At 44.3% G+C, this 15,433-nt stretch overlaps 1 protein-coding gene across 2 annotated transcripts; it reads right to left on the reverse strand.

Annotated features, from left to right (window-relative positions):
- Positions 1-24: 24 nt before the first annotated feature.
- Positions 25-13,283, reverse strand: NELFB (negative elongation factor complex member B). 2 transcript variants are annotated; one of them, XM_074923731.1, is made up of 13 exons: positions 13,113-13,283; positions 12,733-12,896; positions 12,442-12,541; positions 11,495-11,725; positions 9,257-9,442; positions 7,792-7,904; positions 7,015-7,117; positions 5,949-6,044; positions 4,191-4,333; positions 3,121-3,227; positions 2,057-2,198; positions 1,153-1,261; positions 25-897 (listed from the first exon to the last, which is right to left on the reverse strand). In XM_074923731.1, the coding sequence occupies exons 1-13, from the start codon at positions 13,212-13,214 to the stop codon at positions 760-762; spliced, it is 1,734 nt and encodes a 577-aa protein (XP_074779832.1). In that variant the 5' UTR covers positions 13,215-13,283; the 3' UTR covers positions 25-759. The 2 variants fall into 2 exon arrangements, with proteins under 2 accessions (XP_074779832.1, XP_074779833.1); XM_074923732.1 differs by lacking the exon at positions 12,733-12,896 and having other exon boundaries at positions 13,113-13,226.
- Between the last annotated feature and the right edge of the window lie 2,150 nt (positions 13,284-15,433).

Here is a 15,433-nt window from a genome sequence, read left to right on the forward strand (position 1 = left end):
ACAAATGAGCCATGAAGAACAGGCTGTTTTTTCAAAGACAGAATTTCACTCCACCTACACCCAAACCCTATTGTCATTGAGGAATACGCTAATCTTGGGGTTTTTTGACTGGCTCCAGGACTCATTTCAAGGTACTCCTTTGGAGAAAAGTGGGGAGAAAAGGGGAGAGAATGATTCCATTTCTGGCTGTGAAGATGGTGACTGCTTCTTGGTCTAGTGACAGCGGCGGACATCTCTGACTAATGCAGCACATCTTATCACGTACCAAAATAGCCAGAACCTCAAACAGGAAATTGTATCAGTGGAGCTTATCTCCTCTGACATTTCCTCTGCTGAGCATCTTCTCCAGAGACACAGAGGAGCAAACTAACGGCCGAAGAAAGCTATGGTTAGCCTTCAGGAGCAAAACACTCACTGATCAGTTCTTAAAGTAGAGTTTAAAAATACAATATGCCAAGCTTAAAAATATGCGCTTTTTTAAAAAAAAAAAAAAAAAATGTACAGTCAGATTTTAAGTGAATCTACAAGACAACACTCAGCCATCTAAGAAAAGTAAACCTTTGCAATGCACTGCATACAGAGTTTTCTAACCAGCAAGAGCCAGTGCGTTAGGTAACCTGCAGTGATTCCTGAAAGAGCTTCAGTGGCTTTTTTTTGTTTCTACCCTGTAGGCAGAGACACTTGAAAGGCAGCACAGTGCCTTCACACTGCAGAGCACTAGGTTAGTTCTTCTGCTGTGTCACTCTTGCACTACATAGCTCAGCGTGAGGCTGGTGTGGGCACAGTGGGCAAGGGCAGTTCCATGGAGGGAGTCTCAGTCACTTCAGCTGGACTTGGTTTGCGAAGCTCCAGTTTCTCAGTGAGTTGGTTATAAAGCTCCTTCACAGCTTCCCCACTCTGCAGAATGAGAATCAGGGAGGGGAAAACCAGAAGAGTCATACTTCATTCTAGCTGGTACTAGCTAGAACACTAAGTATGCAATTACCCTCTGTGTTTTAACACAAGCCAACACAGAAAAAGGAAGTTACAACGTAATTAAGACACAACTTGGTGCACTTGGAGAGCAGAGCTCATGTTCCATTAAGCAACGTCTGGAAAAGCAGCTGCTTTCATTTGCAATTAATTTTCCCTTTCTTATGCTTCCCTTCTTACCTGCCTGGTGGGTTCCAAAGCCTTCTGGAGAGACTCTAATTTGGCAGGCACCACTTTGTGATGCAGATGAAGCAGCAGTCTTAGCACGTGCCTATGTACGTTCTCCTTTCTGCAAAAAGCAATTTTAAAGCAGAGTAACTCATACAAACAAACACCATCTTGAAAACAGGAAAGCTACAGTAACAGTACCAGAATAATTCACAGACTGGCAGCTTTGTTGTAATTTTCCAAAACACCTTAGAATTGTAGCCTGTGTGCTGCAAAGTGCTAACCCTGCCTTAGACTTATAAGCAATTCATGTCATTATTCAAAAAGAGTGGATTAACTGTAGCAACCACGAGGAAGGAGGGGGAGATTTTAAGCACATGGCAGCAGCTGGTCTCTGCCGGACAGACCATATGTACACGCAGGAGGATGTCTGTCCCTCCGTATGTGTGGAGGAAGCAGCAGCAGCAGCAGCACACGCTGCTCTGCCTGAACAGCAGTTAAAGTCACTTTTGGGGAAGGCTCCTGGAGGTTAGGTCTGGTCTGCAGGCCACCACTTGAACCACACTGACTTCACACAATTAACAGATACAAACAGATTTTCTGTATGCAGCTGATACTGCAAAGAGCTGAACTCTCCATACTCAGAGCTACTGCAAAGCATGAGGATGTTGTCCTTTGCAACTCCGACTTAAGGATAATGAATTACAATTGAGGTAATAATTCATAATCAACACTTAACAATTTTGCTGATAAAAACTTGATCACAAAATATAAGCCTTTCCTTAAAAGAAAACAGCATCAGGCTAATATTTCCACTATATGTCAAGAGTTTGCTGAACAATTATTAAGCTATAGTTCAAATCATTATAACCCCTCTCAGGTGTCCTCACTTTCCCCCGAGGAAAATCAGATTTACCTTGAGCAGGCAGTGAGAAAGAAGCCATCAAAAAGACTGGTGCAGAACTCCTCAAGTGCAAATTCATCACCCAGCAGTGTGAGGTTACCAGTAAGCAGATGTAGAAAAATATCACCAAAGGCCAAGTCACTGAATGTCTCAACTATACAATGTAAAAAGGAAAGAGACTGAGACTAACAAGAATGTGCCAAAACCTGACATCACAGCAGATATTCCTGCTGAAAACTTTGCAGTGACATTTCCTTTTAAAACAGGTAGCCGGGGCAGGTGGCTTTAATCTTTCAGACATAAATGATTAGAAGAGGGGTGAGAAGAATATGTAGAAAGCCCATGTCTCCATCGAGGCTGAAGTCACAGAGCAGCTTGCTTCTGCCAAAATCACAAAGTCCCCTACTCTGTTCATGGCCACATCCACCTCCTGGCACTCCTCAGACCCCGTGGTGAGGAGATACAAATCACTTACCAGCAGAAAACTCACCCATGTAAATGAGCTGACAGTTCAGCAAAGGGTTCACAGAACACCAGAGCTGGGGTGAGGGAGTGAGAAGTGAACCACTGCCATCATTACCAGGAGCCACAATTCCTAAGAGTGCTTCAGATCTCTCATGCAACTTACCCAAGAGAAGTCAGTGAAGAAGGTAATCCCAGGGAAGAATTTCAGTCCTGCTTTGTTACATTTTTTTTCACCACAGAAAGCTAAGTCCCAAGAATTTCTGGCCATCTGCAATTACTATGAGCAGTGGCAGAATTAAGCCACCTGCTCTTCTATTTTTCAGATTCATTCCAAACAGTTCTCAACTAATCCCATTGTTAATACAGCCTTTGATCTAAGTAACTACTGACCTTCAGCCACTATCCCTAAATTCTTGGATCAGCAGAAAAGTATCCTAATTGCAGGTGCAAAACAAGCAAACACTTCTACAGGACCTTACAACTAAGTCACCAGAAAAGCCAAAGGCAGAAGATCACGTCTGAGTCTGAAATCACTTTCACTCCAGGTTTACTTGCCTCCTGGGTTTCCAGTACAAGGCAAACAGCTATACAATACGAGACAAACAACTTACCTAGTGCTGGCAGAAGCCTAAGGAAAGCGTTCTTGTTCCTCTGTTTAGTGATGTGAAGGATGTAATACAGCCCAATCTCACAAGCTATTCTGTTCTCCTGCAAGAATCTGTTACAGCAGAAGCAAAGTTTCTTAATCAATAAAGTTAAAACAGATTTTTTTTAAAAAAAAAAAAAGGGTTTAAAATAGCATTGGTTAGCAATCAGTTAGAGCAGTGGCTAACCTCAAACCCACTGAAGAGCAGCTACTCAGTGACTGAGTAGATGACCATCATTATATGTTCACTACCATGGTCCCAAAAAAATTTACCATTCAGCAAACATTGTGCTGTCTCACAATCAAACAGTTGGTTTTGACCGTGAAAGTTTATAATTGTATTAAGGATAAAAGTGCTAGTCAAAATGGGTTTTAGAAGAAGCCACATAGTCAAAAATTATACAAAGTCCAATACTGTTTTGGTTTAGTTTCCCAATGGTCAAATATCAACATTGTCATAGAGGAGAGTACAACTACCAGGATACAGTGCTCCATATTCCAGCATACAGATGAGAATTGTGCTGAAAATTACTGCAAGATCTGAACACAATACAGCACACAGAGGTTTTATTTAACGTTTGATATCCCTGGAGGGATAGGTTACCCACAGAGAATGAGTGTCTGTGTGACAAAAATACAAACTTTACTGTTCGGAACCAAGCACTGGCACTCGTCCAGCTGCACCCAAATATCACTCCAACGCTCATCATTCACTGACTGGGAAGCAACACAACAGCATATTTGAAAGCAGTAATACCAAATAGTTTCATACTCAATCTGCCAAAAGAATGATTGTTAAAAGAATTTTTAACCTATTTTTAATCTATTTTTTGTAGGAAATTTGAGGAATCATTGTGGGAACCTCTTCTGCTAAAAGAACAGTTCTGGCTTGGTTAACCAGGACTAAATCTAACTCCAAGAAGGTTTTCATTTTAACACATGCAGTGTTTTTTCCTGTCGGTGCTGGCTGGCTCCTTGATGTTTTACTTTGGTAACAAGACTACATGTACAAAGGTGGTAAGGCAGGTTACATACTTGGTGTAAGCTTCAGGAATTGTGCTGGGGTAGGGAATTGGTCCCTTCTCCTCCGAGGGCAGTCTTTGATCGACATTGAACATGTGGTCATCCACCACAAAAGACATCAGCATAGGCAAGAACTTTGTGATCAACTCAGCTTCCTTGGAGGGATGGAAGAACAGAGGGAAAGAACAGTGCTTTCACCCAGCAGTTCACACCATGTAGTGGTCCCAGCGTACCGTAACAAATAGTGAGGCAATATTATGAGCCCCATCCGACACTTAGGAAAACAAGCTTTCAGACATTCAGTTCCAGTCAAAGTTCTTGAATAATTCACTTAGATGTGTTGCACTGGTAATTAGGAAAACTGTAGTTCACCTCTTCTACAGAAACACTCCTGCTTAAATCCTTTCTTTTGACAATTACATAGTATGTCTTCTGAAAGATATTCACAGAATCATCAAGGTTGGAAAAGCCCTTGGAGCTCCTCCAGTCCAACCATGAACCTCACCCTGACCGTTCCCAACTCCACCAGATCCCTCAGCACTGAGTCAACCCGACTCTTCAACCCCTCCAGGGGTGGGGACTCCCCCCCTGCCCTGGGCAGCCCATTCCAACGCCCAACAGCCCCTTCTGCACAGAAATCCTTCCTCAGAGCCAGCCTGACCCTGCCCTGGGCAGCTTGAGGCCATTCCCTCGGGGCCTGGCGCTGGGGCCTTGGCTCCAGAGACTCATCCCCCCTCTCTGCACCCTCCTGGCAGGGAGCTGTAGAGGGCCAGGAGGTCTCCCCTTAGCCTCCTCTTCTCCAGACTAAACCCCCCCAGTTCCCCCAGCTGCTCCCCAGCAGACCTGTGCTCCAGACCCTGCCCCAGCTCCATTGCCCTTCTCTGGACATGCTCAAGTCATTTAACGGCCTTTTTGGAGTGAGGGGCCCAAAAAAAAAAAATCTTTTCCAATACTGCTGCAAGCACTGCATGTTAAGGATGGTACCTAACTGCTTTTATCAAGAATTACAAATCGGTTTGTTCATTCCCCAAACTGACAAGGATCAATGCGCAGCTAGAATAGCAACAATAAAGAGCATCTCCTTGTACAAGGCAGATCAACCTACGTTGTATCGGATTCACAGAGTGGGAGGTTACAGCTTGTGGCAATCACAGATTTAAAATACAGATTTGGAGATTCCCTTTAGGAAAAACGTCCATAGCTTCTTTCTAAGAGATTCAGAAGAGAACCTCTGCAAGTCAAATCGCTACGTTAAGAGCGAATTTCTCTTTGTTGTGCAACACCATGGTTAGCCTTCCTGCCATCAGTTGAACATACCTGCTCCCAAACTAGGCTAGGGTTGATTGCTACAACAGATATCCGGAACATAAAAACATTCTTCATGTCCATGAAAAGCTGCTACACTGCTATCAGAGTTTCAGACCAGCCACTGAAATCCTGCTTTCCTCATACAAGACCTGTTTTACAAACTTGTTAGTTTTGTAGAAGTTTCCAGGAACTATAAGCAATGACTGAAGAATTTAATAGAGGTACAGTTTGATTATAAAACAGTCAGGACCAGGCATTTATGTAAATAAAAAAGCAGGTGAACAGAGCTTACATCTTGTCCACCTGAGCTGCTGGTGAGCTATTTTGATGTTTAGAATTTAACAGAATTAACCAAATTTAGACTTGTTCATTATTTTATTGCATCCCTGATTTAGTGTCCATTCTACATACCTTTCATCGTAACTTTCTTAGAGAAAACATGTAAGTTGTCAAATAGCTCACCATTTTTGGTTCCTTGAAGACTTGACTGTCAATCATGTCCCAGGCCCCCTGTCCCAAAGACAGCATCCTAAGGAGCAGCAGCAGATCTGGGCTTTCCTCGAATTTTAAGGGAAGAAGAAAAACAGCTATTTTGATCTTCCACAAGTTGCACATACAGATTTTTATTTGGAAGTAGTGGTTGACATTTAAAACTCTCCTGCCTTAGCAGCTTTATCAAAGACTGCTAGAGGCATTCAGTTCTCCGATTTAATTGACAGCTGATTCCTCAAATGGGAATCAAATAACAGACACACCTGGGATTTGTGGGGTTTTTGTAACATTTTATAACATGCCAAGAAGTATGCAGCCGACCTCATCACAACATTGTTTTTAAATATGTTGAGCCAAATTAGTCTACTGAAATATAACGTGTGATAGGATAAATCAAGTCATCTCAGCAGAAGTAAGAAAGGAAAAGCATGCATAAGAATGACAATGGTTTTTCATTTATACTGTGCCCAGAAAGCAAAACAATTTTCAGTCTTGAACTGTCGTAAAGAAGTTACTCAATTCAACAATAAAATTTAACAACTCAGGGATAAAACCAGCAAATGCCTCACACTGTTCAGAGATCTGTAAGGCCACCTGCCTTTAACATTTAAGCACCTCCTGCAGGCACTACTTGCAGGAACTGTATTATATCGCAGCCAACAGACCAGAACAGTGTAAACTAATCCATCACATTTACTGTGGCAGGAAAAAAAAAGCTGCTGCTTAGACAAACTGACAGAAAGACAAAGCAGGAAGGCACACATTCTATATATGCATAGCTGTTAGGATAGAATGAACCATGAAAATAATTTGTTATCAGTTTGGAGAGCTCCAAAATGCTCGTCTCCAAGTAGCGCTCCCGCAGAGCTCTAAGGTATGTGCTACAAACAGATATCATGTATTTCATATTTCCTTGTTTCAATTTACATACAGATTTGAGAATTTAATTGTACTTCTACAGTGCCAGCCCTTTGTTGATGAATGCTACTCAATTAAGACTATAGTTCAGACAAGGCACACAAGCTGCAACACTCACCCTGGGTAAGGTGTCCTGCCCAACCAGGTCTTGCAGGTGCCTTATGGTACTCAAGGCTAAGGTGTTAATGGCAAAGGGATCGCACAGGATCATAGATAAGTCCCTGAGAAGCAAATATCAAATACATGTCATACATAACAAACAGCCCTACCATACAATTCCATATCCAGCTGTAGGACAACACTGTGTTTCACCAGTGTAAGACGTTCAGCCTATTCTCTGTTGTAATCCTGTCAGCTATCAGAAGTAGCACCAAAGTAGCGTGTGTGAGTGTGTGTACACTGTATTTTTATAAGCACATGCACACTCCTGTGTTTAAGAACAGAGGTAGACACAAGGCAAGTACTGTAACAATACCCTTACTATGATAATGGAAAACCTAAATTTCTGTCTTTTGTTACCTACAGGTGTCCAACTGATGGAACCTTCTCTTGCCATGTAAAAACACCACAAATGTTATTTCTTTGAGTTGAAAGGGCACGTTACCTGAAATAATTACTAAAGGTGTTCTGCGCTGAAGTCAAGCAGGAGAGCTCCCACAGCCAGCTACCAGGCCACAGGGGAGACTCAAGGGTGGTAACTTAAACAGTACAGGCTATGTCACCAGAACAGGCCTGGCTATGCCCCAGTGCATTAATGCTCTGGATATGAACTCACAAAACAGCTACTGGCTGTTAGCTGGCTCTAGGGCAGAATTAACACCTATAATACCTGTCAGATGTTGTGACTGCCAGGAACCCATTTTCAGTTTCTCGATAAACAGCCCAAGTGTCTTACCCCAACACTTGTTCTTGTCCTTTCTTCACTCCATCCAGAAACCCTTGTAATTCCCGAGCTCTCTTGTTGTCCACAAACTTCTCCCGAATGCAAGCGTCAAGGCACCAGGTGAACTGTTGTAAAAAAGGAGAAAGCTTTATGGAACACAGCAACTCAGTAAATCAGCGATAAAATACACAATGTCAGAGAAAAGAGGTTTGAATGACCTGCAAATATCTGGAATATGTTTTGTTAATATACTTTGGTATGGGAGCAAGCTGATCACAAATACAGAGGAGGTCAGAAATACACCATTCCCAAAAGAGGTCAGAGATAAGTTAACCTGGAGTCACTTTCTCCCCTCCCTAGAAAGGAATTCCCTGGCAACAGAGAGGCATGAACAAAATACACTGCTGCCCAGCACACCTGATCAATGCGGATTTACGCAAGTAGGAGGCTGACAAAGCAGCATCACTTAACAATAATAATTTAGCCATTGCAATACCACTCCCACCCTCTAAGTAGGGGATATTAACAGTGGAGGTGCTTCTGCTTCAGAGCTGTATTATCAAAATGGAAAAAGACAGTTAAGTGAAATGTTTCATCTGACCTAAAATTAAGGACTTTTTTCCTCTTTCAGCAAACAATATGTAATTTCCCCCAACATTTCAGCTCTCAGAAAACAACAGCTTGCTGAATTTTTGAAATGCTTTCATCATGGCTTCCTCTCCTTGCAGCAGTCACTGCATTTTGCAGTGGCAAAATGAGACCACTGAAAATGATCTGCAACTTGAATCAGAATTGCCCTTTTTTATTCAGTCACTGTCTGTATACTGATTTTGGGACTCCTGATCAGAAAATATTGAAAAACATGCAGTAACATCATCACTCTAGGACATATTCTCTATAAGCTGAATAAATATAAAACTTAGCAACATTACTTAAGAGAAAAAGCTTTGTTCTAGGATCAGAGTGATGCTGACCACAGATAAAGGACAAGTAGCAAGATCCTGGTATAACGTTAAAAGCTCACCTGTCACCCCCTAATATTTCAATAGTTTTAACGTTTTCTTATAATTCAAGATCCAAAGTACTTAGTGTTACAGTTTACTGACAGATAGAGTATATCACACCAGGCACAACAGGGAGGGAAGCAAGACTGGATTAAGAAGCTGGGCCTAACTAATGTTTTTGATTATTTTTTGCAGCATCTACACAGGACAGATAGATGTTGTGTTTAATACTGCACAAGTACCATAAATTTCAATTATTTATGGGTTATGAAATGAAAGCAAGCTGCTGCTTAACCAAGATGAAATTTTCACCTGAGGTTCCCAGGAATATAAGATGACTTTTGGGTTTAAGGTCTGAACTCTCTTCACAGAGAGGAGTCATCTCTGGACTAAAGTCCCACAGGGCAGCAGATATGCACAGGACTGGGTGCAACAGAAAATCCTTCAGTAATACTCCTATCTGTCCCACATACCTTATGACAGGGGTCAACATTGCAGATTTCATTGACTTCCAGGTCATGCAGCGACATCAGGAGCTCTGCCCGTAGCGTGCAGTAATGAACATTCCTTGTACGAAGGAACAACGTTCTCAGAAACTGCAACACCATATCATAGAGCTTCACATTCTTACCAATCATTTGTGTCAGCTTCTGAACCACCTAAACCCAAAATGGAAAAAACGTGCACTCAGTACAAGAGATACTGTTATTTCACCTACATGAAACATACGCTAATTCTTCTATAAGATTTATTAAGATGGAACATCCACATTGACCTGAGTTCCTGAAAGGGATCTATTTTACACAAAGATTTCCAAAAAGCATTTGTTCAAGAGATGTTCACCAAATCTTTCACAGCCACAAAACAAATATCAGGAAAAGGCTCTCTTACAAAAAGAAGTTGAAGCATTTGTAAAATAGAGTGCTCAGTTATGTGAAACAAGTAAGAAGCAGTACCCTTTACTGATGAATATCATTTACAATTATTGTAACATGAACAAAACTCACTTTTCTTTAGAAGTCTTTTAGTATTTCTATCTTTAGGCTACGGGCATGAGAATGAAGGTGAAGGCTTCTACTGGTTTTGTATGGGACAGAGTTAAATTTCTTCATAGTAATTTGTATGGGGCTACATTTCAGATTTATGCCGAAAACAGTGTTGATAACACAGGGATGTTTTAGTTATTACCAAGCAGTCAGAAGGTACAGAGTCAAGGTCTTTTGGCTCCTCACACCGCCCCACCAGCGAGCACTCCGGGGGTGCACAAGGAGCTGGGAGGGGACAGAGCTGGGACAGCTGATCCCAGGGACATTCCATGCCATGTGACATCGTGCTCAGCCATAAAACCGGGGTGGAGGGTTGGGGGGGGTGGTGCTGCTCAACAACTGGCTGGGCATCAGTTGGTTGGTGGTGAGCAACTGTTTTCATTTGCATCGTTTGTTTTTCTTGGGTTTGATCTTCCTCTCTCTTCGCTGTTTGTTTCTTTTTTTTTTTAATTTCATTATTAAACTGTTTTTAGTTCAACCCACAAGCTTCTTTCTTGTACCCTCCCAATTCTCCCCCCAGTCCCACCAGGGGAGGCAGTGAGCAAGACTGTGGTGCTCAGTTGCCAACTGGGGTTAAACCACAAGTCTGCAGTGTAAACGTGAAGTAAACTGCACCAGAACACTTACACTAAATGGGCTTTTGAAAGCAAAACAGACCCAAACCAAACACCACACGTAACAGATGGGCTACCCTCTCTCAAATTAAAGCTTTATACTGCAATTTCTTAGCACTCTTGATAGCAAGGTCCTTACAGAAAATCTGACATTTCCCTTTTGGAGCAAAAGCCCCCTGAGGTAAAGCGACACATTATAGCTGAACCACTGTACTGGCTTGCTGGTGCCACGAAGAGGAGGGCCCTACTCTTCCTAACACCTCTGCCACCATTCCCTCCCACATCAAGCCTGCCTGCACCATCCAGCCCACCTCCTTGCAATGGCTTTGGTGCCAGCTGATCTCTTCTTTGAGCAGATCCAACTGACTGTCTTGGAAAACTACTTACTGGTTTTATCTAGTAGAGTTTCTGTAGCAAATACTGAACTGAATCAGCTCATGAAAGAGTCTGATAATCACCAGAGCTACAGGTAGGGAGGGGAGGAGCAGCACCTGCCCGTCCTGTGTCTGAGTGTTGGATCAGCTCAGCCACCTCATGTAATTTCATTCAAAGAGCAACTTTTCTAAATGCCAAGTTAGCTACAACTTTCAATGTCCCTTTCCATTTTTATGAAAAAAATAAAAATAAAAGCTTCTGTTGGTCTCTGTCCTGCTAAACAAAACCCCACAAAAGTCCCAAGAAAAGAAATTTAAGAAATTCAAAATGATTTGATAGAGATGCTCAGCCTTTAGAACAGCTAAGGGTTATTAAAGCCAGACTGAGCAATAACAGAAAAAAATGTGTCCTTCCTATTTTTTTAAAAGTTCATAAACAGCTTAGAACATTAATCAATTATTACAGACCACTGAGTAACTGTTAAAATAATTCCTGCTGCTTTCATCAAAATATGTAAGAGAAAACGCTCTGGTATTTCTTGCAAATACTTTGTCTAGCCAAACAACTTTAGTAGAAAAGTTGGGTGGGTGAAAATTACACCGTTATTTAATGAGGTTGACTGAAAGCTGATGAATTCCATTCACAAGCATGTTGTAAGAGGTTTCCTTGTCCTTACCTCTCCTTGACGTCTTGTTTTGGGAGATGGACTGAAGAAATTGTGCAAAACAGAGATATCATTGCTGAAGAGAATATTTTCTTTCTCCAGGATATATTGCTTCAGCAGTGGAGACACCTCATCGCCAAACAGAGCCTGGTTATCCTGCCAAATCTGACGCTTCACCTCCACTGCACATGCTTTATACAAATCCTTATCAGCCATTACTAACTTCAGCTTCTTTTCAGGGACCTGTGATCAACAGAGCAGTTACCAAGGGGCAGGGCAGCTTACCTGCCTGATTGTCCAAGTAGTAAGATGTCCAAATCGTAATCTCAGACAGTTTGGTAATTTATACAACAATGCAATTAAACAGCAGGCAGTATCACAGACTCATCTTTTGTCTTCCCTACTCCTGTAACAGTAAGCCAACCCTAAGACACTTAAGACTTCCTTTAAACCTATGATGCTAAAATTTGGGGTGATGTTTCAAAACTCAATAACTTACAGAAGTTCTAGTAGCAGTTTTGAATCCATTACCTTAAGTACAATATGCTGATTTTAATAAGGCTGCTCCTAAAGATTCCTGTTTCACTGATCTGAATCTCACTCCTATCTACTTCTAGTTGCATTTTTCAAATCTTATTTTCCACTTGTCATAGATTTTTAAATCAGCTGTGGAGAAATTCACCTATCAGTGAACTGGATTACTTTTAGGAAGCGGCATGTATTGAATAAAATAGGGAAATAGTCTCATGTGATTCTGAATACTTAAAACTGTTTTTGAATTAGTCTACAAAGTTGCTACCGGATACAAGAGCATCGTAAATGTTCAGTCATTTCCTAATGCTGAATGGCAAACTTGCAGAAGGTCTGCAGATGGAGCATGCAGCCCAGCCAACAGCACAGCTGAGAGAAGCCATACAACAGAGATGTAACGCAACAGGCCAACGGCAGAGCGGTTTTACCTTGGGTAAGTGCTTCATGACACACATTACCACAGGCTGTATGGAAGGCATCTTGACCAGGGAAAAGCTCTTCTCTAGGAGATCTTCCAACTTCTTGTATCTAAAAACATGTAAGAGCAAGAGACTAGGCACCACGTTACAGTGAAGAGGCGAAGTGGCTCATCTCAAAGCCAGTGGAACTCAATCCACCCAGAGCCTAACTCATCTCTGCAAAGTCACTCGTCCACTGTAACCCATTGTCACACAAAATTCCCAGCTCACTCCGAATAACCAGCAAGAGTGCCAACAAACCTCTCCTCAACTTTCCCTTCCAAAGCGATGGCAGAGACCCTCTCCAGCAGCTTCTCCCTCAGCTCGTCGAAAACCGACTGGTGGAACTCCAGCCGGGGGGTGCCGTGCAGGTCCAGGAAGGGCAGGGCTGACTGCAGCGAGGGCAGCAGCACTCCATTCTCCGTCTGCCAACACAAACCCCGGACAGGGGCCACGTTACCCCGCTCTGCCAGCCAGCAAACCACAGCAGGGACTGCTAAAGACATACCGGTTGACAAACAAAAAGAGGAAAACCCCCACAAAACAGGCCCCACTTCGGGCCCTCAGGTGCCCCCCCCCTCAGCCGCGGCCCCTCGCGGGCGGCCCCCGCCGCCCGGCACCTCCGCAGCGCCCCGCCCCACCTGGAACTGCTCGATGGCCTTCAGCGGCTCCGTGCAGTTGGTCAGCGTCTCCTTCAGGTCCTCGCCGTTGGCCACCCCCAGCTCCTGCAGCCCCGCGTACATGGCGGCCTGGCCGGGCCCCGCCGGGCCCGCTCCCGCCAGCTCCCGCGGGCCGCCCCGCTCTCGGGCCCCCCAGCCCAGCGCGGTCCTTCGCTCCTCGGCGCCCCGCGGAACCCGCTCCGCCGCACAAAGGTTCCGCCCTTACTGCGCTGGGACTCGCGGGCTCCCCGCTCTCCCCGCCGGCACCGGGGCCGCGGCACCCGCCGTGCTGGGGAGCTGCTGCGGCTGCCGACTGAGCTCTGGGGAGGACCCCGGGCAACCTGCTCCAACCCACAGCGAGACGGGAGCCCGGCAGCAAATGTCGGGGCTCCTGCGGGATCGTGAGGCCTCCCCCCGAGCCAGGCGGCCACCACTGCTTGGCAGACCCCTGGCAGACAGCGCTGAAAACGAGAAAAGCTGCCAAAAGCAGCTTGACAAAGGAGAAATGGCCTTTTCCCACCATGGTTTGACCTTTGCAGGCCTGTACTTTCAGGGTAGCTGCTACAGAGTGGGGGGAAAAAAATCCCAATTTGTCCTTCATGAGATCTACAGGCAGGCACCAGGATCGTAATAGAGCTGCACCAGTCCAACCCATTGCAGAAATCCCTCAGGATGTTCCCCTCTTGTCAATCTTTTAGCTCCTCTTGAAGGGTACCGTCCTTAGCAAGGCCTGCAGTGTTGATACGAAGCATCAGGCTTACAGACAGAGCCAGTGATGAGTGGTCCTCCTCAGATCAGTGCAGTACATTCGGCCTAAATGAAAGTATCACTATAGCTTAGGCTTTAACCCAAACACACGGTTTTACTTAGTCTACACCTGGGCATGAACAATCAGACAACCACCACAGTGTGAACAGCCACTCCACCCATCCCCGGTGCAGCATTTCTTTGAGACAGGAGGATGCCTGGGGCACCTGGTTTACCTGTGATGCTGCCGTGAGATGAACTGCTGCACAAATCCTTCCCACTGGAGCACCTGACAGTCTGTTTGTCCTCACAAGCAGATGTGAGAGGAAGGGGAGAAGGACTGTCAGCACTCTGGCAATTTAATCCATGTTCCCGTTGCAAAGTAGAGCATATCAGTGATAGGACAAGAGGGAATGGCCTCAAATTGTGCCAGGGAAAGTTCAGACTAGATATTAGGAAGCATTTCTTTGCAGAAGGGGTTGTTGGGCGTTGGAATGGGCTGCCCAGGGAGGTGGTGGAGACCCTGGAGGGGTTGAAGAGTCGGGTTGACCCAGCGCTGAGGGATCGGGTGGAGTTGGGGACTGTCAATGTGAGGTTGATGGTTGGACTGGAGGATCTCCAAGGTCTTTTCCAACCTAGATGATTCTGTGATTCTGTGTGATTCTGTGATTGTCAGCCCAAGTATAAGTAAAGCAAAGAATCACAGAATGGTTTGGGTTGGAAGGGACCACTGAAGATCACCTAGTACAACCCCCTGCCCCGGGCAGGGACATCTTGCACTTTGTCAGGTTGCTTCAAGCCCCGTCCAACCTGACCTTGAACACCTTCTGTGATGGGGCATCCACTACTTCTCTGGGCAACCTGTTTCTGTGGCTCACCACCCTCACTGTAGAATTTTCTTCCTCATGTGCAATCTAAACCTGCCCTCTTTCAGTTTAAAACTATTGCCCCTTGTCCTGTCACTATAGGACATCGGCAGATGCATTCTAGTTGCTGACCAGGAAAATCTGAACTGGATTCTAAAATCTGCAGGCAGATGAGGGAATTCTGGCGCTTTGCTTAAAACAACTCTAAGATGGAGACATGTGTCTCCAAATACCCCTGCAAGACCAAGAGGGTGTCATTCCTTTAGTTCTGCAGACAGAGGCCTGGCTGGTGAAGTCCTCTGGTAGGGAAAAGATGGCCTTGTCAATAAATGGTCCAGCTCACACAAACAAAAACATTTCTTAAAAGGACTTGCACTTTTACTCCTAGATCCAGATACTGGAAAACAGATGGGAACAGCCTGAAAGAAGCACCTCTCCTGGGATGTCCTGGTTCAGCTAGGATAGGGTTAAGTTTCCCCAGCAGAGAGAGGGAAGGGATCTCCAGGTGGGTTATGTCAGGTCCGGCGGGAGCACGGTAACTTTTTCCTTTGTGGCTTTGATCAGGGGAAAGCAGGCGTGGGCTGGCTGTGTCCATTGCGGTATTTCTCTGTATATCTTTTGTCTTGTTCACTGTTATTATTGTTTATTGTTGTTATCATTGCTACTGTTGTTGTTCAAATTGTTATTTAT

This window comes from Athene noctua, chromosome 20, assembly GCF_965140245.1.
Source record: "Athene noctua chromosome 20, bAthNoc1.hap1.1, whole genome shotgun sequence".
Taxonomy (NCBI): domain Eukaryota; kingdom Metazoa; phylum Chordata; class Aves; order Strigiformes; family Strigidae; genus Athene; species Athene noctua.

What these genes read in the sequence shown, in the direction of transcription:
- NELFB (XM_074923731.1), bottom strand. Translation starts at nt 13,214, where the DNA reads ATGTACGCGGGGCTGCAGGAGCTGGGGGTGGCCAACGGCGAGGACCTG. An exon ending in TAGGCTTCTGCCAGCACTAG is followed by an intron (nt 2,199 to 3,120) that starts GTAAGTTGTTTG and finishes TACATTGTATAG; the next exon opens with TTGAGACATTCAGTGACTTG. An exon ending in CTTTGGAACCCACCAGGCAG is followed by an intron (nt 898 to 1,152) that starts GTAAGAAGGGAA and finishes CTCATTCTGCAG; the next exon opens with AGTGGGGAAGCTGTGAAGGA.